General features: G+C 38.6%; 1 protein-coding gene across 3 annotated transcripts in view; it reads left to right on the top strand.

The window, feature by feature from the left end:
* Positions 1 to 25,883, top strand: part of LOC134755638 (oxysterol-binding protein-related protein 1) — a 70,486-nt gene that overhangs the window by 22,135 nt on the left and 22,468 nt on the right. Inside the window, exon 2 of one of the 3 annotated variants that reach the window (XM_063692156.1) lies at positions 9,235 to 9,388. The exons of the other annotated variants lie outside the window; for them this stretch is intronic. Within the exon in view, the coding sequence (XP_063548226.1) occupies positions 9,354 to 9,388 (35 nt within the window). The 5' untranslated portion in view covers positions 9,235 to 9,353. The remainder of the gene's footprint in view (positions 1 to 9,234; positions 9,389 to 25,883) is intronic. 3 annotated transcript variants of the gene reach the window in all.

The raw sequence follows: 25,883 nt of genomic DNA, 5'->3' as shown, positions 1-25,883 counted from the left end.
GACCTCTACCTGAAGCCTGAAACAAATTATACAAAACCGATACTCGCTCTTTATTCTTTGTACTTATAAGAAGTCTTAGCAACGAAAATTTATCATTTAATCATTGCATTCATGTACAACATCATAAGTGTGCGTGCGTGCGTGCGTGCGTGCGTGCGTGCGTGCGTGCGTGCGTGCGTGTGTGCGTGCGTGCGTGCGTGCGTGCGTGCGTGCGTGCGTGCGTGTGTGTGTGTGTGTGTGTGTGTGTGAACAGGAACCCTGACAGGGTATAATTAGAACGTAACTTCGATTGTTTGGGAGCGGCATTTGGGCGGCGGGTTCGTGTGACTGAAGCGTGAAGCTGTAACAGAAAACAGAGTTACTTTGGTATTGATAATTATTATAAAATATTCAAAAGTGCCACGGAAACATAATTCTAAAACCGTTCTATTTTTAATAAAATATTAGCCGGGTAATCATGCAGTATTTCGACTACGAAAAACACAATTACTTAGTCTACATCATTCTATACTATAACTTGATGCCTTGTCATTAGGGACCATTATTACTCCACGTTCAACTCAGTACCTACCACTGGTTACCGTGTTTCTAACCCCGAGGCATTTTCATTACGACATAAACCATCTTATTTCTAAAAGCGCGAAACAGAAATATATTTCGTGCCAAAATACATACTCCCTTTCAAATAAAAACTACCCACCATTTCCTCACCTTGTACAAATTTACAGGCTGATCTGAAAAACGAGATTTCCGTCGTAAATATTTATTCTCTGCAGTTAGGTCCTGTTGGCATAGCTCGTGATGGCGGCTTGCGGTTTGAGAGATTGATGTGTAGAAGGATGTCTGAGCTCTAAATCGATAACTTTGCGAGCAACTTGAAGTGTTTCCTGCTTAAAGACAACGTTTTAAATTTCAGCATATATATTAAAACATACATTACTTATTAATACAGTTCCCGTTGCATCCTCAGCTGCTAGCTGTTTTGAGAGGGATCCTCTCTCGTATAGGGCTTTACAGCCACGAACGCAAGTGTCATAACACTCGTAACCGCGATGCTGCTTGAAACATCTGACACAGATGACAAAGGCCTATTTATTAGCTGTTTTGGAGTCTAGGTGTCCACTTTCGGACTTTCTCTACCCAACTTTGCGCTTCGGTATCCCTTTCAAAATGCGTCTTTAACGGAATCCACTTAGGGCAGTTAAGAGAGTGTTGCTATACGAGTATATTATAAAATTAGTCCATGACAAGCCTACAACGGTTTTGACAGCACACGCAGTGCACTAGTGTTATTTATACGTCATAATTTCATATAAGTTTGACGTTTAAAATAACGCCTCTGCTACTGCTATCAAAATCGTTGCAGACTTTTTTTTAAATCTAACTCTAACAACATATTATTTCAAACATCGCTTAATGTTTAACCAAACTTTCTTTTTAGGGTTCCGTACCCAAAGGGTAAAAACGGGACCCTATTACTAAGACTCCGCTGTCCGTCTCTCCGTCTGTCTGTCTGTCACCAGGCTGTATCTCGTGATAGCTAGACAGATGAAATTTTCACAGATGATGTATTTCTGTTGCCGCTATAACAACAAATACTAAAAAGTACGGAACCCTCGGTGCGCGAGTCCGACTCGCACTTGGCCGGTTTTTTATTCTGTTACGTGTGGAAAGGTCAAAGTTAAGCGTACGGTTAAAGTGTAATGACACGATTGCAGCAAACTTAAGTCCAAGAAAGTTCATGCTGCATTGACATGAAACAAGTAGGTATGTTGCTATCTGGAGCTTTGTAAGCTGTTTGCATTTAAGAGGAATACTTGCTACAGATAAATCTGATGTAACTTTTCAAGTTGGTCGATGTCGCTTGCACCTCCAATCCTTAGAAATTTGGTCCGTAATACTTACAAGCTCGTGTTTTGTAAGATTTTATGACAATATTCCTTCAGAAGTCACTCGATGGAGATTACAGTTTAAATTCTTTTTGAAAAGGATCTTATGTTTGTCATTCCTTTTAGTAATCATATTTTTCAGTGTTCATTATGTAACAGTCACATAAACTACTATAAGATGTATAGGGATAAGGATGGAGCCCCTTAAGATTTATCCCAAGCTTCGTCAGCAATTACGCTTAATACTGTTTTTTCAACTCAGCTAAATCAGATATTCAAGTAAAACCTATTTTACGCTAGTGAACGCAAAGCGGTTACGTGGGTTGCTTTGTTAAATGGAATTTAGCACAAGCCTATTCTGATAGCACACGCAGTGCAAGTGTTGTTTTAAACGTCAAACTTCTATGAAATTAGGACGTATTGAGAAAAAATAAAATGGTAAAAATTGCGAATGGCGAAAAGTCGCGAACTGGAAAAAACGATTTCCGAAAGAGTACTACACTCAAAAATATATACCAGATCATGCATGGCCAGGTTTTATCGTGTACAGTATGTATATGGCTATTGATAGTATCAATATACTTAGTACTAACTACAACACTCTTAATTGACGATTAATGGATGTTGTCTCGTTACATTAAGGGTTACATTGGACCGTTAAGTAATCATTCGACTCGACAGGCGAATAAAACAGCTAATTATTTTCATACGGTTATTGTTTGTTACTTTGTAGCAAAATAAAAATCCTTTCACCGCGGAATGACGGAGCAGTTTGGCGCGCCGCCAGGGTAGATCGATAGAGCTAAGAGCTTGTTGGCGTGTGGTCACTTTTATGTTCTAGTGTTTTAATAAAACGGGGAAATGAAATTATTAATACTAGTTTAACGAACGCTTTTAGGTTTTTAATCGACTTCAAAAGATTCGACCGTTTTTATTTTATTGTTACCTCAAAACTCGATAGAAAATTATTTTAGTTGTTCCTCTTTGTCAAAACGCAGTTCTGATGATGGGATATATGTGGAATTAAGGGAACTCCTCTAATCATATAAGCATACATACCGTTATTTTTAGGGTTCCGTAGCCAAATGGCAAAAAACGGAACTCTTATAGATTCGTCATGTCTGTCTGTCTGTCTGTCCGTCCGTATGTCACAGCCACTTTTCTCTGAAACTATAAGAACTATACTGTTGAAACTTGGTAAGTAGATGTATTCTGTGAACCGCATTAAGATTTTCACACAATAAAAAAAACAATTAATTTTAGGGGCTCCCCATACACATTCATTGGAACTGAAACTCAATTTTTTTTTCATCAAACCCATACGTGTGGGGTATCTATGGATAGGTCTTCAAAAATGATATTGAGGTTTCTAATATCATTTTTTTCTAAACTAAATAGTTTGCGCGAGAGACACTTCCAAAGTGGTAAAATGTGTGTCCCCCCCGGGCCTGTAACTTCTAAAATAAGAGAATGATAAAACTGAAAAAAATATATGATGTACATTACCATGCAAACTTCCACCGAAAATTGGTTTGAACGAGATCTGGTAAGTAGTTTTTTTTAATACGTCATAAATCGTAAACCGCAATTTACCTTTCACTCACGTTTCGCATAAAAAATACATTGTTAAAATTATGTAATGTACGGAACCCCCGGTGCGCGAGTCCGACTCGTATTTGGCCGGTTTTGTGTTTTCATTAACAAATCAAGCATTTGCATTCGAAAAGTGATATTTGAGGAAGTGGAACTGCGGATGAGGACCAGAGCGGCACTTTTCAACGACTTGTATTTCACATTTCGCGATTTATCTTCTTTGTTAAGTTTGTGAAGCAAGTAAAAGGTTCTAAGAAACATATTTATCAAGGTCCAGTTGTGAAGATGGAATTGATAGAACTCCTCAAATCATGATGGCTTCAGATTCAGACCTTGAATCTTGAAACGTACCTGTAGCGCGAAGCTTTTTAGCGACATGAATGTTTGGCCAGACAGGAACGAGTCGTGCAAATTACTGCTTCACTCATAACAAAAACTCAAAACTAAAACAGGAAAAATAAAATTAAATTAAAAAAAAACCGTCTTAAAAAAGTTTATAATAAAATATTGCCCCTTTTCATTTGAGCTAGCAACTGATATGTTTGAAGTCGGTGCCAAACCAAAAAGTTACAATAGCGGTCAATAATAACTAATGGAGTTTTTTTTTCTTTTTTAGCAAACCGCACCAGGGTTGGCATTGGGTTCGACATTGTGTTGACACTTTTAAGATTTTGCTTGGCACCGACTTCAAATATGTCAGTATAACTAGCTATAAAAAGGATAATATTTTTAAAACCTAAAACCTACCTACCTAAAAGAGACCTAAAAGACCTAAGGGACCTACAAGAACTAGTAATAGACAACACCGTAGCCCAAAACCGGGAACAGTGGAAAAGACAGACAAGGAGAGCCGACCCCAGATAATGGGATAAGGCTTAGGACAAGAAGAAGAAGAATATTTTATTTTAAACTTTTTCGTCGGATTTTCTTTTTTAAAAGTAAATTTTATTTATGGATATGGTGGTTGAATTTTTATTGTTAATTTGTGTCCAGTGTCACTTTCGCATTTACTTACATACTTGTTAGAAATTGATGGCAGTGTTTTACTTCACCTTATTCTGAAAATACCAATTTTTTATAACGTGTTTTCTAGTTAAACACTTAAAAATAGTGATGGCGAACAGTCGGTTCTGTCTAGGTTGAATTACCTACCCTTTTGTATTACTGATTAATACGAGATCTACAGACCTATTAATAGAACATTTGTGTGGGTAGACTATGTAGGCAGGTCATACCAAATCAAAGATAGATATAATGCATTTTATCGTATTTTTATAAATCTTCATTTTTAGTTTTAAAGTGTGTCGATAGATGGCGATATAACTCCGTAATAGATGGATACAGTCTAAGGAAAAAACGTGCCTACTAGCTTTGGCCTACTGTCGTATAGATGGCGTTGACGGTTTCGTTTGTTATTAAACAATTTTTACGCATATCAGTGAAAGAACATGGGTCAAAATCATAAAAATAATTAATGCAAATAAAAAAAATCATTTATCCATATTTAAATGCATTTTATCGTATTTTTATAAATCTACATTTTTAGTTTTAAAGTGTGTCGATAGATCGCAGTGAATTTACTGTGGTTACAAAATTTACTATGACAGTACCGCTCTAGTATAAGTTACTCTATGTACTAAATCAATAATCATAATTCTCTAAAACAAAAATTATCAGCAAAAGTTGAGGACCAAGGAGCTAAAAATGTTTGTCTACGAAATGAATTTATAATTGAGTTATCTAATAATAATTTCAGCTGAAATTGACTGCCAATTCCATTAAGCACCTACCAAAAATTAATTTTACTTAAGAAAAGGCAAACGAAATTAGAAAGTCAAACCTAAGTGTTGGCAAATGGCAAAGATAAAAGAATACTGATTGAACGCTACATAATGAATGCGCCATCATTGGCATTCTAGAAAAGTGTCGAAACGTGACGCTATTTTTAACACTTCTGATAAATTAATTTTTAACAAGCAGAAACGTCTGGGATCGATGCTATTAAGCTTAGAATAAATAAGAGGAAAAATTATAATGTTTCCTTTATAAGTAAAATGAGCTAACTTATGATATTACGTCATTTTCCCTCCTGGGCCCATATTGTAGATTCCAGACATCCTTTAGGCAAATTTAATATCAGGTAAACTGTTCGAGTTGGCGCAGCGCCAGGAGATCAATACAGCTTGTTGCAGCCTTATAGAATCCACGTGTTTGGCCTTTAAAGTATTTTAAGAAGAAACTAGTACATTTATTCCTTATTCAAATATAACTTAAAAAATTGTACATGAGACGTTGAGATATGAAACTTCGCTCGGTTCTCTCGCTAGTTCCGATGTCGGGTAGATTTGTACATAAATATTTGATGTCTTACATAAGTCACTCTTAATAATGAACTTATAATAAAATATGTGTAAGTATTTAAAAACTATACCACATCTTCTGAATCGCTTGAAACTTTAACCTGGACCTACCATAATTTTCTTAACGAGTTTCAGTTTTTTGTATATAAAATTAATTTTCTCAAATGATTTTTACGCCTCACACCCTAACCTGTTAAACAAAAGCCTTCGTTTCTTTTGTTCAGCGGTTACCAATGCTACCGCTACTGACTGAACGGGAACAAACTCGTTTAAAAAGAAATTTTACTGTCCTGTTTATATGGTTCAAATGTATGTAGCAGCTCTGTATTCTGAGGCCACACACAGGCAACCGATCGTCCTTCATTAGTAAACTCGTTATCTCACAATGAGCTGTTACATTTTGAACCTTAATACTATCACAATAGTTGCTTTTTAACGACATGGTTGCTTTGGCACGCACTCAGCACGCGACTAAGGCGCCTCTCCATAAAAGAAACACAGGCTTTTGTTTAACGGATTAGGGTCTGAGGCCTAAAAATCATTTGAGAAAATTCATACTATAACTGTATAACTCATACAAATCATATGTATGCAGTGCAATGCCGAATTTAATATTTGTTATGACTGCATCACGTTTCTAACGATTTCCCGCCTCATACGTAATTTGACACTGATCCTGCAACTCTAAATATGTACATTTCTTCAAATTTAAACTGTCATGAGTCAATAATTCTAATATTAAACTAAATTTACGGTTTAACTCACGCATTTTTAGTCACTGTAAGTGTTTGAAAATACTAGTCCCCACTTAGGCTCTCCGAAACGTATCGCGCGAGTGAATTTATCTCGGTTAATACACTTTTCCGCTTAAGGCGGTTCCCTGAGCCAGAAGGCGAAAAATCTCCTTATATGATCATGTTTTTCTAAGAGGCGTTGATATTCGTAGGCGTGGAAAAAGTATATGTAGTTCTTGACTATATTATCTTTAATATCATAGCTTCCGACACACGAATTATGACACTTCGCTCGATACAATTAATTCCCAAAGTAACCTCTAACTCGGCCTTTTAATCCAACTTTACTCGGTTATTTATTATGTGATATATAAACAAAAAAAGAAGAAAAAACAATCTTAACTTAAATAGTAATTTCATAGCTTTCGAAATTCTATATTGTAGGGTAACGTTTTTAAAATAAATAAAAATTGACAAAATCTTTCCCGTTCTTTCTTGCGAAATGTGACAGAGACAGTGGCAAACCGATGGAACGGCCTTAATACACTTTTCCATTTAAGACGTGTTTTAATACAGTTTTTACATCATGTATTTACAGTCGATAGTCTACATCATACATTTTCTAACGCAATCCAGCTTCTATCTTGTTAACTAGGTAAATTGCTTTTCCATCCGAATGCTATTTTTAGCCGCCATATTGAATTCAACGTTCCCCGTGATGGCTGACGGGTACGTCCGGTGTCAGCAGTCGGAATATATAAATCTACTCTAGTGGCAATAATACGTAACTCTCCTGTATACATATGGATCGGATATGCCAGTGTCAAAAGTGACGTTTCTTCAAACAAAAACGTCACTTTTGACACTGACAGGTCTGATCCATATCGTACCTAGACCTAATATTTAACGTATCTTAAAGTTCGAATCAGGCCGCAAGTCGAAAGCGGGACCAGGCGTGTCTCACTTCGTGATTTCGTCGCGTCGCTACAAGTACCTGCGGCCGCCCCAATTTTGGGGTTTTACCATAGTAATTGCCGCGCACCGCTACGGAACGGACGCCTGCACGCGCTTGCGCCGCCTTGCGCGTACCAGACGCGTTTTGTTAGAGAGTGAATTTTCTGTACCTAGTACTATAATATTATATATTCTGTGGCGGGAGGAAGACTTATTAATTCTATTGCTATGGAATAGGCAATGACTCGTAGAACGGGCTACGCCGTAGACGCTCTACGAGATGCACTTGGGAAATGCTAGCACAGTAAAAACGTTACAGTAGGGTAACTTAGAAACTAACACGGTTAACAAGCAAAGCTGGCGTGTGTACTTCTTTTTGCCAATCTAAGAATATCAAACTCAAGAACAAACGCACGGAAAAAAAGAACAATAAGTGAGGCATCATTATTATTTATCATTATTATATTAATCAAATGCAAATTTTGAGTTGTTTTCTTATGTTTGCTGGTAGAAAAGACTTTTTTAAATGATGATTTTGAATAATAAATATTTAATAACATAAATTTTAATCGATTTGCTTGGAATTGTTTGATATTTTACAGTTATTTTCCTTGTGTTGGTGTGATGAAAAATTTTGTGTTCAGTTCGGTGGCAAAATTTGTTTAACCCTTGCAACGCTCAAGATACCGCTTTTCAACTCCATTTTGAATTTTTCGCTTGCTCGGGTATCAATATTAGTACGAGCGGTTAAACAACAACTTTGCCCTCTTGTGAAAAAAATAACTATTCTCACGACGCGTACGTTACAAGCCGTCCAATATACAATTAAGAAGATAGTGGACGACTGCTTCTACATGCAAACGTAGGGTTCCTATTTTCCTCTCTGGGTATTGATATTATGGAAAATACTTTTATACAATTTGATCTATGTTAACCATAGCTATCGTTATGTTACGTTAGATTTTTTAAATTATTTTAAGAGTTATTAAAAAGTTGCATGGAATTTGGTTTTTGCTACAACTCTCATAATAATAAAAAACCGGCCAAGTGCGAGTTGGACTCGCGCACGAAGGGTTCCGTACCATTACGCAAAAAATGGCAAAAAAATTATTTTTTGTATAGGAGCCCCACTTAAATATTTATTTTATTCTGTGTTTAGTAATAATAATAATAATAATAAAATACTTTATTGCACACTACAAAATAAAGGTTACAGAGAATACATTGGAATTTAACGGCGTAGGTTACAACAGGCGGTCTTATCGCTAAACAGCGATCTCTTCCAGACAACCTTAGTATTTCTTGTTATAGCGACAACAGAAATACATCATTGAAAATTTCAACTGTCTAGCTATCACGGTTCATGAGATACAGCCTGGTGACGGACAGACGGACAGACGGAAGGAGAGACAGACGGATAGCGGAGTCTTAGTAATAGGGTCCCGTTTTTAACCTTTGGGTACGGAACTCTAAAATAAAGAAAATCAAACAGGTATAGTTATGGTGAATATACAATAAATTGTTTAAAAATATTTCCCATAATGTTTGGGGAGGTAAATAAAATAATAATAAACAATACTAATAGGTAAACAATAATAGGGATTACGTTTGTTTTGGAAAACGGTTGTCTATTATCCCCCTAAAATCACACTACTCGCTTCTACTCGTCTTTTTTTTTTTTTTAATTATGATTTCTCTCTTTAGAACGAAAATGGGAATAAAATAAAACACTGCACAGACTTTGAAAGACTCGTGTTTTCGTGTGTTCGTGAGTGTCCGTGCGAGTGAGACGGCGAGATTCAAGACGGCGGCGTGGGAGTAAGATGGGCGATAATGCTGATGGGCAGTACAAGTACAGGTGAGTGGATAATTTAAGTACCTAATATACAATAATCCCTTAATTTCTAAAATGTCGGCCACGTTGTCAGCTGCGATACGTTGTATCTTTCTAACTATCGCTCCATCGCATCCTGTTGGGCCGATATATCGCATTTGGAGAGGCCTTAAGCACCAACCATTCGTAGGTTTTGTATGATTCTGTTTAGTTTCGTAGTGTTTATGAATTACCTATGCGTATTGAAAAAACCGGACAAGTGCGAGTTGGATTCGCGCACGGAGACGGCAAAAAAATCACGTTTGTTTTATGGGAGCCCCATTTTAATATTTATTTTATTCTGTTTTTAGTATTCGTTGTTTATAGCCGCAACAGAAATACATCATCTGTAAAAATTTCTTCTTTCTAGCTATCACGGTTCATGAGATACAGCCTGGTGACAGACGGACAGCGGAGTTAGTAACAGGGTCGCGTTTTTACCCTTTGGGTGCGGAACCCTAAAAAGACTTCAAATAAAATAAAAGTATTTGAGATATTTCATAAGATTTAATAAGAATGTCTGCAGATATCAGGCTTAGTGTTACGTCCGAAACGTCAAAGGCACTCGGAAAGATTACGAGCGTTCCGCCCACACGTCCGTGCCAAGTCTGATGGCCCTTGACATCAAAGGCCGATCTTAAATGTTTTAAAATCCTTTTTGAATTTGCGCATCGTCAAATCCAGATTTTATCATTTGGAAAGATAGTAAATTAAGTCCGATTATATAAATTCGATTCGATTCGTTACAGAAAAATATGTCGACTTTTTTATATTCGATTGTATTTTTCGGAGTTTTGCATCATTGTTTGTTTGAATTATTCTATCTGCGGATTGAGGTTTTTAGCAAACGTACATTTTTGAGTAATTTGTAGGACATCCTGCAGCATATAATTACATATACGAACCGTTGTACCCCAACGAATTAGAATAACTATTTAAGTCTGATTAGAGCTCTAAAATGACCCCAAGATTATTGTGCCGAGCGTCAAAACGTCAAATGTTGTAATGCCGTGCAAATTGCTTGACATATATAATTGTATTTTAGCCATTAAAAACTTAGTGACCAATCACAACTTCTATGAAATAGCGGGAAATTGTGTATAGTCTGCGTCAGGGGTGCGAAACTTCTCTTTTCGGGCATTAGTACATTCATTTTTAAATCGAGAGTGAATAGACATCTTTTAGGTAAGCATGATCCATCCTAGACTGCATCGGCACTTACCACCAGGTGAGATTGCGGTCAAATGCTTGCCTTTTTGTATTAAAAAAAAAACTCCGCTCCGTTCGGCTCAACATTGCTCCGAGCAATTATTAGGGTTGACACAACTTGAGGTCCCTTTGCGTGCACGACCACAGATAAGATAATGACTTTAATTTTGATAACCATAAAAGGGATAGTACCATATATTAGAAACGGACATCATGATATTCATGAGTCGTCCCTGATTCGCTGTCAAACTTGGGTTTTGTAGGAAGTTTCCTTTCTGTACGGTGTGTGTACGGTAGTAGTACTATTATTTATTCTGTGTCTGTGTGCGGGGTACATTTATGGGGAAGGGATAACTGTCAGTGACACAGATAAGTGTCAGACGTCAGTCCAGGATCGTTTTTTGAAGTCAACAATATACAGTCGCCATCAGATATATGGGAGCGCCCGAGGTGCTCAAAAATATCTGAACACGCACTAACGCCTTGACAATAGAGGCGTGTTCAGATGTTTGTGAGCGAGTTGGCTGCTCCGATATATCTGATGGGGACTGTAGTAAGAGCTTCGTCTATATATGTTCTGTCGCTGTTTCAAAGACAGCATTCAGCATATATACTTACCTATAATTACCTACAAATCCATACTAATATTATAAATGCGAAAGTCTGTCTGTCTGTCTTTCTGTCTGTGTGTTCCCTTTTCACGCTTAAACCGCTGAATCGATTTAGATTAAATTTGGCATAGAGTTAAGTTGTCCCTGAGAAGGACATAGGATACTTTTTATCCCGAAAATCATTCCTTAAGAAAGTAAAATTGGCGGGGTGGAATTCAGATAATTAATGAAGTGCCTGCTAATTTGTGTGCATAATATGCTCAAATTGAATGATTGCTATGAGAATTTTTCCAGGCGCTATACTTACTTTAGCTGCTGTTACTAAGTCCACGCAGACGAAGTCGCGGGCAAAAGCTAGTATTGTTATATCCTGAACATGAAACTGCTCTCGAACACTCAAGGGGCTGTCTAGCTTGAGTCAGGTATTTATCTGTTGTACCCTCCTCAACGGTAATTAATTATCTAAACGACATTCAAGGTCTGCTTCCGAAACTGGGTTTCACAGCGTGAATAAAATATTGTGTTCGTCTCTAGGGGCTAAAGACAACATTAAAGAAAGGGTTCATTCATTAAGCTACAATATTAGTTAGGTACCTACTCGTTTTTAGGTTGCGTTAGATTATTTTCATTTTCCGTCGTTCCCGAAGTAGCAAATATAGTAGAAAATTGGAATTAGCGACGGTATATAGTAGGCAATTTATTAAATTAAAGAATATTACAAGAAGTATTTATTATATTAAAAGAAGTAGTATCGTAGTACATATTATTTATATAAGCATAATTTATAATGTAATTTCATATTATGAGAGTAAATATCTAATCTAATCTAAGGACGTCTAACAGGCTAATTTAATCGTGCACCTGACATCAAAACAAATCCAATATTGTTTTGATGTCAGGTATATCAATATATTGGAATCATACTAGTTAGCTTTCATTCGCGTGGGCACCGCACTCGCACTAATACAAGTACGGACAAGACAGAGCGAATGAGGGCTATCGCTTTTTTGCTCACCAGTTGGCGCCTCTGTTGATGGTGGTCCAAAAGACTATGGATGGTATAGAAAGGATGCCAATCTCTTATGGCAGAATTGTTGCAAAAGTGACCGCTTTCAGCTTTAAATAATAGTGCCTAATCTCTCCAGTGGCGCTAGTTAGGCTCTGGGACATGAGTATAACATGAACCATATTATAAGGCAACAAATAACCCGACCAAATTACGTAGGTTGTTTTTGGTAGTATTTCGGTGTATGGTGGCGCCGCCTAATTACTGTTTTTTGATGGACACTTTTCATACATAGAGATTTGGCTCCTTTATATAGTCTCCATGCAAAAGACTAAAGAACAGCTGTCAGTCATTGAAGTGACAAGTGACACTTGACATTTCGAACTATGGAAAAGACCACCATCTACACTAGCGCCCGTAGCGGCGAATTCATACGCGTTAGCCCTCATTGAACGCGCGAATGACAGCTTATTGATGTGATTTCAATACGATTCAAATATCGTTTTGATGTCTGATGCACGTTCGAATTGGCCTGTAAGTCAGGTCGTTTATCTTCTTCTTCACAGCGTTTATGGCAGTATATGCTTGAAGTATACTTAATATTATATACGCTGATGCTCCAGCTTTATGTGAGACACATGTCTGTGAGATATAATGGATAGCTGATACTGCACAATAAAACGAGGCGTTTGTAGAACGAGTGGGCGTTTGATTTATAACCAAAGGGTATGGCCTCAGCTGCGACTGATTTTGGAAAATTGTCGTAGTTTTGTATAGGAAATGATATTTTCTAATTCCAACACGAAAGTTTTCTTTGTTTCCTATAAAATTCTTCTGAAATTTGATGAAGATCTTTTTCAACTTTTTGGAAACTTTCCGCACCTTGCACATTGATCTAGGTTTGCGTTGTTTTAACATACAGGCGTATTGTGATTTAAATAACAGGTTATGAATTAAATCTGGATTAGTTATGAATCTAATTAGTTGCCTACCTACCGACTGCGCCATATATTTTCTTGAATAGAATGTTTGAAGAATGCGAAAAAAAACCTGTTATTAAAATTAGAATACATATGATAGACGTCCGAAAGTAAACTCAGCGTATACGTCTTCATGTAATCTCAGAATCCTAATCTTATAATTATGACGTATAACACTGGCACTGCGTGTGCTGTCAAAATCTCTGCAGACTTTTCTTGGTTTAACTCTAGCTTGGTCCAATTCTAGTAGCTGGTGATCATCATCATCATCATCATGTCAGCCGATAGACGTCCACTGCTGCACATAGGCCTCCCCCAAGGCTCGCCACTCCGACCGATCCTGTGCCGCTCGCAACCACCGAATTCCCGCGACCTTCACCAGGTCGTCGCTCCATATCGTTGGAGGCCTACCGGCAGTTCGTCTTCCGGTACGCGGACGCCACTCCAGAACCTTCCGGCCCCACCGGCCATCAGTTCTGCGAGCAATGTGCCCCGCCCACTGCTACTTAAGGTTTGCAATTCTGCGAGCTATGTCGGTGACCCTAGTTCTACTGCGGATATCATCATTTCTGACTCTATCACGCAGAGAAACCCCGAGCATAGCTCTTCCATTGCCCTTTGCGTGACCTTGAGCCTTCTTATGAGGCCCATCGTTAGCGCCCACGTCTCAGATCCGTATGTCATCACTGGCAACACACACTGGTCAAAGACTTTTGACTTAAGACACTGCGGCAATTTGGACGAACAGATACTGTGGAGCTTCCCGAACGCTGCCCAACCGAGTCGGATTCGACGAGTGACCTCTTTCTCGAAGTTGGACCTACCTAACTGGACTGTTTGTCCCAGGTATACATAATCGTCAACAACTTCGAGCGCAGAGCCTGATCTTCGTCTTGTCCATGTTCATTTTCAGACTAACTCGTTCAGATACTCTGCTGAGATCAGCGAGCATCGCACTGAGGTTCTCCATGGTCTCAGCCATGACAGCTGGTGCAGCTGGTGATATTTTGCGAAAAACCTTTCATCTGTATTTAAAATGCAATGAATGCATATTTAAGGTTTAAGGTACAATTATTAAAATTGACCGCTTTGCTTTCAGAATATTATCGCCATTTCAAAAGATGCATATTAATTTTTACAATACATATTACGCAACGCGAAAAGTACAGAATAAACGTTAAAAGCGTATTGTACTAATTCTATTAGCCACTTAGTAAGCAAAATATTCCGGCCATGAACGCAACCTTTCCCTTCAGGCGGCGGGGATTATTTCTGAAACAACTGGGCCTTGTAAAAATAGGCCGTTTTTGGGCGTTTCGTAATTATAAGCGTTATTTTTTAGCTTTCATTCAGAATTGAGGTAAAAATAAAAATGAATGAATCTTTTACGTTTTATTTTGCTTTTTAGACAATTTTAACAGAATAATAGTAGTACAGTCGAGTTCATAAATATGTATACATTTCTTCACTTTAATCCATTGCAATAAGGTGAAGAATGTATACATATTTATGAACTCGACTGTACGTTTAGATGGCTTTTGTATGAGGCGAGCAACATTATCCTAGATCGCAACTCGGTCACACTATCTGTTTCTGGATGGATATTTAAATCCAGACAAAACGCCATGTTATTCCAATCGTAGTCTTTTAGGTAAGAACTTGTAACGGGAGGTTAAGGTCTGTTTTTTTTTATTCCGTAGACTAAAATGACGTTTCATGTGTAAGACATGACATTTCTTAGTACCACATGAAATGTCATTTTAGTCTACGGAATAAAAAAACAGAATAATATTATTACTCATTAGACTATGGACGGTATAGAAAGGACGACAATCTCTTATGGCAGAACTATTGCAAAAGTGACCAGCTTTCAGCTGTAAATAATAGTTCCTAATCTCTCCGGTGGCGCTAGTTAGGCTCTGGGACATGAGTATAACACGAACCATATAAGGCAACAAATAACCCGACTAAATTACGTAGGTTGTTTTTGGTAGTATTTCGGTGTATGGTGGCGCCGCCTAATTACTGTTTTTTGATGGGCACTTTTAATACATAGAGATTTGGCTCCTTTATTTAGTCTCCATGGTATGTGGCTTTCTTTTTTGCTCACTAATACTGTTCAAAGTGTAATATCGATAGCTTATTATACAGTAAACCAAAGATAGATATAACTCCGTAATAGATGGATACAGTCTAAGGAAAAAACGTGCCTCGAAAATCAAGAAAATATGATTCTCGTTCAGAGGGCGCTACTAGCTTTGGCCTACTGTCGTATAGATGGCGTTGACGGTTTCGTTTGTTATTTAACAATTTTAACGCATATCAGTGAAAGAACATGGGTCAAAATCATAAAAATAATTAATGCAAATAAAAAAAATCATTTATCCATATTTAAATACATTTTATCGTATTTTTAAAAATCTTCATTTTTAGTTTTAAATGTGTCGATAGATGGCAGTGAATTTACTGTGGTTACAAAATTTACTATGACAGTACCGCTCTAGTATAAGTTACTCTATGAGTAAACTAATGTGGTAGTGTGCAGTGAATGGAGAATTAATCTTGAAGCGCATTTAACCAAAATTTTGGAGTCAACGGCCGGTAGTCCACGTGCTACTTGTAAAGTACAGCTATCGCTTTACAACAGCTTAAATCACCGTACACTGTCTTGTACTAAGGTACTAACCGTACATAATTTTAAAAGAATGAATGAATGAAAGTTCGAATCAGGCCGTATATCTGTTTGATCCCCGGATATTTTGGGTTAAGGAAGCAGAAAGGTGTGCGCCGTACCGTGCACCGAATTCGTATACCGCGATGTTTTCTGCCAATCCATTAGCAAAATAAAATGTGGGTAATTAAGAGTTTGTGTAGTGGAGATAATAAGTTTAAATCATAGAGACGACATACCAAACAATGAAATTGTCGCAATCACAAGCTGTACCACGCGACCAAAACATCGTAAGGCCAGGATTACACTTGTAAGTTTTACTATGTAAGTAGGGACAAAGCTATTTGCTAGAATGAGATAACGATATTCATATCTCATTGTGTAGTATAGCTGTCCCTACTTACGTAAGTAAAACTTACAAGTGTAATCCTGGCCTTAGTGCCGTAAAATTACGAAGAAGGGGAGTTGCGTAGTGGCGCTTACTCGTTTAGGTCGAACTCATGGCGCAAAATACTGCTTCTCTGTGTCGGTTTTATACGTAAGTAATAATCCATCCATACAAATATTATAAATGCGAAAGTCTGTCTGTCTGTCTGTCTGTCTGTGTGTTCCCTCTTCACGCTTTAACCGCTGAAGCGATTTAGATGAAATTTGGCATAGAGGTAGGTTGAGTCCCTGAGAAGGACATAGGATAGTTTTTATCCCGAAAATCATCCTTTAAAAAAAGTAAAAAGCGGGGTGGAATTGAGATAATTAATGAAGTGCCTGCTAATTTGTGTGCATAATATGCTCAGATTTAGATTGCTATGAGAATTTTTCCAGGCGCTATACTTACGAAGTCGCGGGCAAAAGCTAGTAGTTCAATAATTTTAATAAGTGGGCGAATTTTCACTGTGTCTAGGGTCCAAGATAGGTCTGCAACGATTTTGATGTAAATGTAATACAGACGCACTGACATAATGTGTTACATTAATTTCCTTTTGTTCATCGAACGATAAAGTGTAGCGATAAAAGCAAAGCAACGTTTTCAATATGACGAACAACAGTGTAGTCGCGCACGCCCTCCTTTTGTCTGGCTTTCATAAAATGAAAGCGAGGCTTGCACAATTACCATAATGACTTGGCTTATTTACTTTTTTATGCCAATTTATTTACTAATGCCTCTTTTAAGGATGACTCACGTTAGACCGGGCCGGAGCTTCCGGCGCTTCGTTTTCTATGGAAAGCACCACGTGATCGCCTGTCATGTCATAGAAAAGTAAGCGCCGGAAGCTCCGGCCCGGACACGGCCCGGTTTAGTGTGAGTCATCCTTTAGCTGGCGAGTTCATTGATAACATTAAAAGAAGAAGAACATACGAAATATTTCAGATATTGAAAGGAAAAGCTCGACCATACCAACTACGAACTTTATAAACAGTTAACGTAAGTCTTGAAAAGAGGTCGAAGGAAAGCTGATTAATGTTATAATTATTATATCTAGGGATGAATAAGCCAATAATGTAGTAATATTTGTATTGTTTTCGAGCTCCCGATATTTCGACGCAGTTACATGCATATTGTTCACGGGTAACTGAAGATAGCAAGGCAGCAAGCAGGTGGGTGTTAAAGTTGTGTAGACCGCGCTCTACCCTCATTCGTGAGCGTCGGCTGCGTTCGCTTTCAACGTTACCGGTCGCATTCACACTCGTTGGTCTGGTCGCGTTCATACTTGTGAAACTAACCGTGAATCATTTAAAACTGTTACATTAAATTGTTGCATTACCACCATCACACAGTGCGAGGGTGACGCATGACACTTTAGACGATAAAGGCGGAACCGTTCGTCCTATCCATAAAGGTGACATTCGGAAGTCAACTGCAGCTGCATTACTGTTGCGACATTACTGCTGTGGCATTAAGGCGCCGCTGTATTTGTCAATATCTTTGATACCTAAAATAATACGGATTTCTGAACGTTATAGGTAATCGTGGCTGTAATGCGGCGATGAATGTCACTTATTTATTTATTCGCTAAACAAAACTTATGTGTGACAAACACATACGACACTATTTAACGACATTACCTACACTATTTGAAGTTGTTAATATGCGCGCAGTACAGTTGAGTTTTTTGAGCTCTAACAGGCTTGGCTCACTCCGCGATTTCGTCGCGTCGCTACAAGTACATGCGGCCCACACCAATTTTGGTGTCTAGCGGCTAGCCATAGTATAGTTGCCGCGCACCGCTACGAAACGGACGCCTGCTCGCGCTTGCGTCACCTTGCGGTCATATCTGTCGTAATAGACGTGTTTAGAGAGTGAAGCTTCGGTACCTAGTACTATTATTTATTATGTGGCTCTACTCAAGACTTCTATAGTTATTCTAGTACGTCGCACCCGATAAATTGAGTGAAATACGATTGATTATATCTATACTTGCCGCAAAACTAAGTGGCGAGTCAGGTCATAATGCCATCTCTTTCACTCTTGGTTGGTGTTAACAAGGGTAAAGGAGAGTACTATGATCTCATTCGCCAGTTGGTATTGCGGCAGGTATAGTAGGTTCGTTCGTGATCTGTGATTGTCCCCGGGGTAGGGTGAGGGTGGAAGGGGGGTGACGGGTACAATTAAATTTGCGCACGGCGTGGTCTCTCGGGATTGCGTGGTGTTAATTAAACCTAATTTGGCTACTGATTGACTTAAACAGAAGCTAATTCGATTTATATGTACTTTAAATGTCGGAGTTGAAAGAAAGCATTGAAAACGTGTCGGAGAACGAAGATAGTATTAGCATGGATGAAATTGTGAAAGCGTTGAAAGGAATGAAATCAGGGAAGGCTGCAGGGTATGATAGAGTTTCTGTCGAGATGCTGAAAGCTGGACAAGGCATTGTAGCAAGTCAGTTGTACCGCCTTTTCAATATGTGCTTCAGAACCGGTCAAGTGCCCAGGGACTGGTGCAAGGCCATCATTGTACCTCTGTACAAAGGAAAGGGATCACAACTGGATTGCAAAAACTACAGAGGCATTAGCTTACTCAGCGTCGTCGGCAAATTGTATGCAAAGATATTGATTGAAAGAGTAGTGAAAGAAACCGATGAGAAAGTATGGGATGCACAAGCGGGATTCCGAAAGGGTATGGGATGTACGGATCAAGTCTTTTCCTTGCGATGCATAGCCGAAAAGTATTTGGCCAAAGGTCAGAAGGTCTATTGCGCTTTCGTGGATTTGGAAAAGGCTTATGACAGAGTGGTAAGGAATGAACTTTGGTCGGTACTGTCGGTGTATGGATTGAGCGGCCGTCTCATTCAGGCACTGAAATCGCTCTATGAGGATTCCAGTGCTTGTGTGAGGGTAAACGGGTCGTACACTGAGTGGTTTAGCATCGAAAAGGGTGTTAGGCAGGGGTGTGTAGCGTCACCGTGGCTGTTTAATCTGTTCATGGACAGTAGTTTGCATGATTTGAGAAATGATGAATGTGGGCTGAGAATGAGTGGGTTACCCGTCAAATGTCTTCTTTACGCTGATGACCTGGTATTGCTAGCGTCATCGGGTGAAGAGTTGCAGGAGATGGTAACTAGAATGCATGGATCTTTTGAAAGGAAAGGAATGAAAATAAATGTAAGTAAGACGAAAGTTATGGTATTTGAAAAGGAGGAATATATGACAAACTGTGAAATTTTGATTGGTCAAGAAAGAGTAGAACAAGTGAAAGAGTTTGTGTATCTGGGAACATTATTCACTAGGAACGGTAAGCATGATAAAGATATTGAAAGGAGAGTGAGTGCTGGAAATCGCGTGAATGGGGCACTTAACGCTTTTATGAGCAGCCAGAAGGTGTCGCAAAAGGCACGGTTGGCTGTGCATAGAGGGGTGCTGGTGCCTACACTTATGTATGGTAGCGAAAGTTGGGTATGGCAGAAGAGGCATCAGAGCCAAGTGAATGCAGTAGAAATGAGAGCGTTGAGAAGTGTGTGTGGTGTGAGATTACAAGATAGAATTAGGAACAGTGTGATAAGGGAAAAGTGTGGACTGAGCGAAGATGTAGTGACAAAAATTGAGAAAGGTATGTTGAGATGGTTTGGACACGTGGAAAGAATGAGTGAAAGAAGGCTAACAAAGAGAGTGTATAAGGGAGAGGTAGAAACGGGAGTTGGAAGGGGCAGACCTCGGCGGACTTTCTCTGATCAGATCGGGGAAATCCTGAAGAAAGGCCAGGTCAAGAGCACCCTAAACCGGCGAGCGTGTATGAGGAATGTTATGAAAGTGAAGGAAGCGAAAGAGGTATGTCAGGATCGTAGCAAGTGGAAATCCGTGGTCTCTGCCTACCCCTCCGGGAAATAGGCGTGATTATATGTATGTATGTATGTATGTTAAATGTGAAATAAATCCAGCATGCTGTACCCGCACCTTTTTTAAACCTTATTTACTTTTATTTACTACCTTAGAACCTTAGAACAAACTTTACTGCCAATTTCCGTGCATTTGAATATTTTTTTATTTCTTTTCCCTACGGATTACAGTAAAACCTATAAAAAATCAATTGTGAGTCGACCAATCAAATCCAGTATTTTACATGCGCCACGCCTCTAGCCGCGTCGTATTCGCATCTTAAAATCAAATGGATTGATCGCGCCCGCTCCGCGCCGCTTCGCCATCGCGTTAAGTTCGCTCACCTAGGACACACATATATGTAAGAACGGTTTGTTTCTTCCGCGTCTTTCTTCTCGTCTTCTCTGCGTAGCTCGACATTCGCGTGTATGTAAACCCCGTCGCATCACCCCGCTTCACTTTCGCAACGTAAAGGACACGTGTGTCCATAGTATCAAAGGATTATTTCGCCCGCGTCGCGCCGCACCGCTTCGCTTCGCGTTCGCGTGTTGTTCGCCTACGTAAGACGCTGCGTTACGTGAATAACACAAAAAATAACATAAATTCGCCACCCGTCCCTAACTTTCTTCACCAATTTTTTTTTAGTTATACTAAAACCTCAATGTTAAATTACTAAATGCCCTTCTAACAAATTACTTATAGTAGAATTATGATTTAATGTTACTTAAGGCGAAGTTATTAAGTCAGCAGAGTATCGATGTATTTTTAGCAACCCCTTAGTTTCAATTCAATGAAACATACACACATCCGACCACTACGACCACAAAACACGGACGGACGGACGGGGGGATACGGTCATTGATAACAGACAGGGTTTGCCAATTTAACATGCATTGTCACTGCCAATTCGTTACAAACTTACCTACTTAATAATAAGGTGTAATATTTATATATGACAGATCCAACATTAATAGTGCAAATCCTCCCTACGCTACCCCTGAGGGCGAGGCATAACAGAATCTAGATTAATGTTTGCTTTCCGTGCCATCTACTTATTAGGTATAATGTATAATACAGAAATAAATGAACGTCATCGTGAACCTGTGAACAAAATGATGACGTAGGCTTATGTCAGTCACGTGGTTCGCGAGTTTCTGAAAAGAGTACCAGGCGGAGTATATTATTATACCATGCGTGCGACGGATTTTACCTACCACGGCAACCGCGCCTAGCGGAGAGCGGACGCACTGTGACAAAGTACGAAGCGTCACAAAAATCCAATTCTTACAGACCGTGCCTACAATGAAATCAACGACAAAAAAAACTCGTAGCTTATTACTATAAATCGGAAGAAACAATAGAGGACAGCAGCTGTAGAAAGATATAACGAAGAAAGACACGATCTATCAAGTATAGACTTCATGCCAGCAAGCGTTAATATAATAGAATATCTCGAATCCAATATTTCATTGGGTGACACTTACAAATTCAGCCTCAGATAAATGGCTACTTTGAGAGCAAAAATGTACGCAGCTGGGCCTTCCCAAAGTCTACTGAGGGTTGCCAAACTTCAAGTATCCGGATTTATCCTGGGTAATAAATTAATAATAGAGTTTGGGTTTGGATTTTTAAAAGTATTATCCGATAAATACGACTGTCAAATATAGGCACCTGGTGGTTTTGACTGGGCGACCTTTATGTTGTTTAGTTCATTTTTAGTTGTAGGTTAATCAGTAAACAAGTAAATACTACTACAGTTATATACATAAAAATATTTGTATGTATATAATTGTACATAAAAATAAATTATAAGAATCGGCAGTAGAGTTAAGGTGACTAATTATTAATTTATTACATAGTGTACTAATCACAAAAACTGCAGTGAATTATTGAATGGGTGAATGTTTGAACAAAATTTAAAGAAAGTACATAACTTGGAGAAACTTTTTGGTCTTGCAGTTGGCTTTTCAACTTACTTGTCCCCATCCAATACTTTCTATCAACATGAATTGAAAAGGTCGGTCTATCTCACGCGCGATATTTGACTTGTCGTACTCACGCAAAGACTAAAGCTATTAGCTTTAGCTATTAGTATTATTTTTCGAACAACACAATGTTCCCAACATCAATGGAAACCAAATCCATCACGAACCGCACTTACATTCCCGTCAAAACAAGCAAACAAAGGCCCTTTGAGTCCCGGGTCTGTTTGACAACCCTAACCCCATTCCTTATTTCCAAAATGGCGTAACTACTTCATTTTCGCGAGTAAAATAGGTCCTTTGGTAACCTTTTCGTGAATATCGACCGCCCTTGCGGCCTTGACACGGCACTTCATCTCTGAGGGTTGTGGAAGGGAATGGATTGGGAAATAATTTGATTTACTTTTGTGAGGATTTAGTAAGTAGGTATTGTTAAGGTGCACCTAGAATTACGTTCGTGACATAAGACAATTTATTATCTACGTTATATGAGGGTCGAGTTATTTATTTTTCACCTCAGCAGCTCGAACAAGCCTACTTTCGTCACGTCTCGTTTCGTACGGTACGGTACGGTCCGGTCCGGTCCGGTCCGGTCCGGTCTCGTCTCGTATCGTACATATTATAATACTTTTTTTTCTGTTTATTCTGTGTAATTCGAAATACATTTTAACCCTTAAATATGTTCTCACTACTGAGGTGAAAAATTATGTGTGCAACACGAGAGCAAAGTTATTTTACATCTCGTGTATTTGAGTCCCTCGCTACGCTCAAGATTCTACAAGATTCTAGCTTCGCTCGTGATTCAATTATAGAATCTTTCGCTTTCTCGGGACTCAAAATAAACACTCGCAAGAAAAACCAACTTTCCTCTCTTGTTGCACAAATAACTATTGCCTTATCTGATGTAAAAAATCTGATAGAATGGAATGCTTTCGAATCGACCCAGTCATTCATGACAAATCGGAGAACATAAATATAAGTACATAAAAACAACGATGAATTGAGAAGTGAAACACCGGAGAATGAAAGAGGAAGGAGGCTCCTTCAACAATTTTAATTTGGTCTTCCTGAAATTTTCTATGTGTATCTCCCTAAAATTCTCTACGTACGAAATTTCACCACAAACACCCTACTAACGCATAACTACACAGTGCTTACCACATTCTCAAAGTCCCGGTTCTTATCGATCCATCCTGTCGACCTTGACACAGCACTTTACTCCAAAGGGAAATGGATTTGAAAAACGTTAATATAATTCACGGCGATTGCTTTAGATTTGATTTATAGACTAGTATGACGGCTTGTAAATTGAATTTTATTGTAAATTTTATAAATTATTTTTCTAGTAACCACTTTGACTACGTCAATTCCCGGTATTAGCAGTCTAAAAATAAAACCTTATCATTGTAAAAACTTACAAGTCTTTGACAAACAAGAAATTTCGTCGAGTGGTACCTTATCCCCGCCGAAGTGCCGCCAAGTGGGCCGATCGGACGTCCAGGTACTGGGGCGATGCTATTGGAGTAGACTTGCGCGATCTCTATGCCGATAACTGGCAGTAGATGGCACAGGAGCGAAACGACTGGCCAATAACTGACTCGTGTTCCAGCATGGAGATCGCGCAAGTCTACTCCAATAGCATCGCCCCAGTACCTGGGACGTCCGATCGGCCCACTCGGCGGCACTTCGGCGGGGATAAGGTACCAAGACTCATTTTGGGTCGCTGCGCCATTATGTAAATAAGTAATGCATTAACGTTAAAAAGTTTAGAACCATTGGTTTACAATTATTAGGCAGAGCTCCCAGTACTTGTTTTCTATATAAGGACTGATGTATATATAATCATATTTTTTCTTCTTTTTTATATATATGTATCTACTTGCAGTTTGTTGTGGTACTAGCGAACATGGGCGCAAAATTTAACCCAATTCACACTGTCCGCAATTATAAAAGTATAAAATTATGGAAATACCCAAGCTTAAGAACCGGGCCTTCTTAGGCTCAGGTGCCTTAATAACAGTAACGGAATCAGGAATTCCCGGTTCTCGCCATACAAATTCAGTACGAGCATCCACCAGTTTACATTTAATATGCTTTTAATGTCCAATAACATGCGTATTGGACAGAATGTGACCTAATACCCTTTCCTAAGGCAAGAGCAGGAATTTTCATCGGTAGAGGAAATGCGAACGCCGCTGTCCTACTTAGAGGATATAACTCATATAACCAAACGGAGTAGCCATTAACAGGCGTTCCCCCATATTATACTACTCTTTGCGTTCCCCTCTGTCGAAAATAGTCGGCCAATGGTCATACACAATGTATGGACTGACGTTTATCTGGCATGGCTATTTTTACGTTACGTAACTTACGTATGCATTTGACGTTCACCTCCCCCGCAAAAATCGGCAGACTTTTTTGTACAAAAAAAAAACAGACAAGGCGTCTCCGTTTGGTTATATCCTCTAAGCTGTCCTAGGACAATGGGACCTTGAAGGAGGTCGCTTTAAAAATTAAAAACTCGTAAATTTCACATGTACCTAAGTCTTGTTATTTAGAAATTATTTATTCGAGTAATTTAATAATACTTATAAATGTAGAGTAGAACCATAGAGTAACTTATACTAGAGCGGTACTGTCATAGTAAATTTTGTAACCCCAGTATATTCACTGCCATCTGTCGACACACTTTAAAACTAAAAATGAAGATTTATAAAAATACGATAAAATGTATTTAAGTATGGACAAATTATTATTTTTATTTGCATTAATTATTTTTATGATTTTGACCCATGTTCTTTCACTGATATGCGTTAAAATTGTTAAATAACAAACGAAACCGTCAACGCCATCTATACGACAGTAGGCCAAAGCTAGTAGCGCCCTCTGATCGAGAATCAAATTTTCTTGATTTTCGAGGCACGTTTTTTCCTTAGACTGTATCCATCTATTACGGAGTTATATCTATCTTTGGTAGAACCAAAAAGCTCCAACGCATAGACATAGTATATACAAGTAGTTATAGACGCGCCACTGAGCGACCGGGGGTAAGAGAAAGAACATTCATATAAAATTTGGGAAGCATAGGATTTTTTCTCTTTCACTTATAAATTTTGGTATTTCGCCATCGCCTCCTACCTATGATGCCACCCGGTCGGTGATAAGGACAAAACATGGCACTATTTTCTCTTTCCTCTTATAGGAATCGCAATAATACTATCTTTAATTTTTAACAAGCAGAAACGTCTGCGATCGATGCTCTGGATCCAGAGGCCGTGAGTTCAAGTCTCACCCAAGGCAGTAATTTTTCCACTTTTAAATTTATTCTAAGCTTAATAGCATCGATCGCAGACGTTTCTGCTTGTTAAAAATTAAAGATAGTCTTATTAAATATGTTAAATATTAAAGAGTTATATACTATATGTTAAAAATTAAAGAGACTTGAACTCACGGCCTCTGGATCCAGAGGCCGTGAGTTCAAGTCTCACCCAAGGCAGTAATTTTTCCACTTTTAAATTTATTCTAAGCTTAGACTATCTTTCTCTATCAAAGAGTGTCAGCCCTTGCTCCAACGTGAACCCACCATTTTCAAAGGTTTGGAAGGAGCGCTACTGGCTGCGTAGCCAACGTGACAATCGTTAACGCTCCGTAGCGAACGAAACGCAACTGTCACTGTCACACTAATATGGAAGAGTGATAGAGAGAGGCGA

The sequence above is a fragment of the Cydia strobilella genome, chromosome 3 (assembly GCF_947568885.1).
Source record: "Cydia strobilella chromosome 3, ilCydStro3.1, whole genome shotgun sequence".
Classification (NCBI taxonomy): Eukaryota; Metazoa; Arthropoda; class Insecta; order Lepidoptera; family Tortricidae; genus Cydia; species Cydia strobilella.
This window is presented reverse-complemented; position numbering and strand designations above follow the sequence as displayed.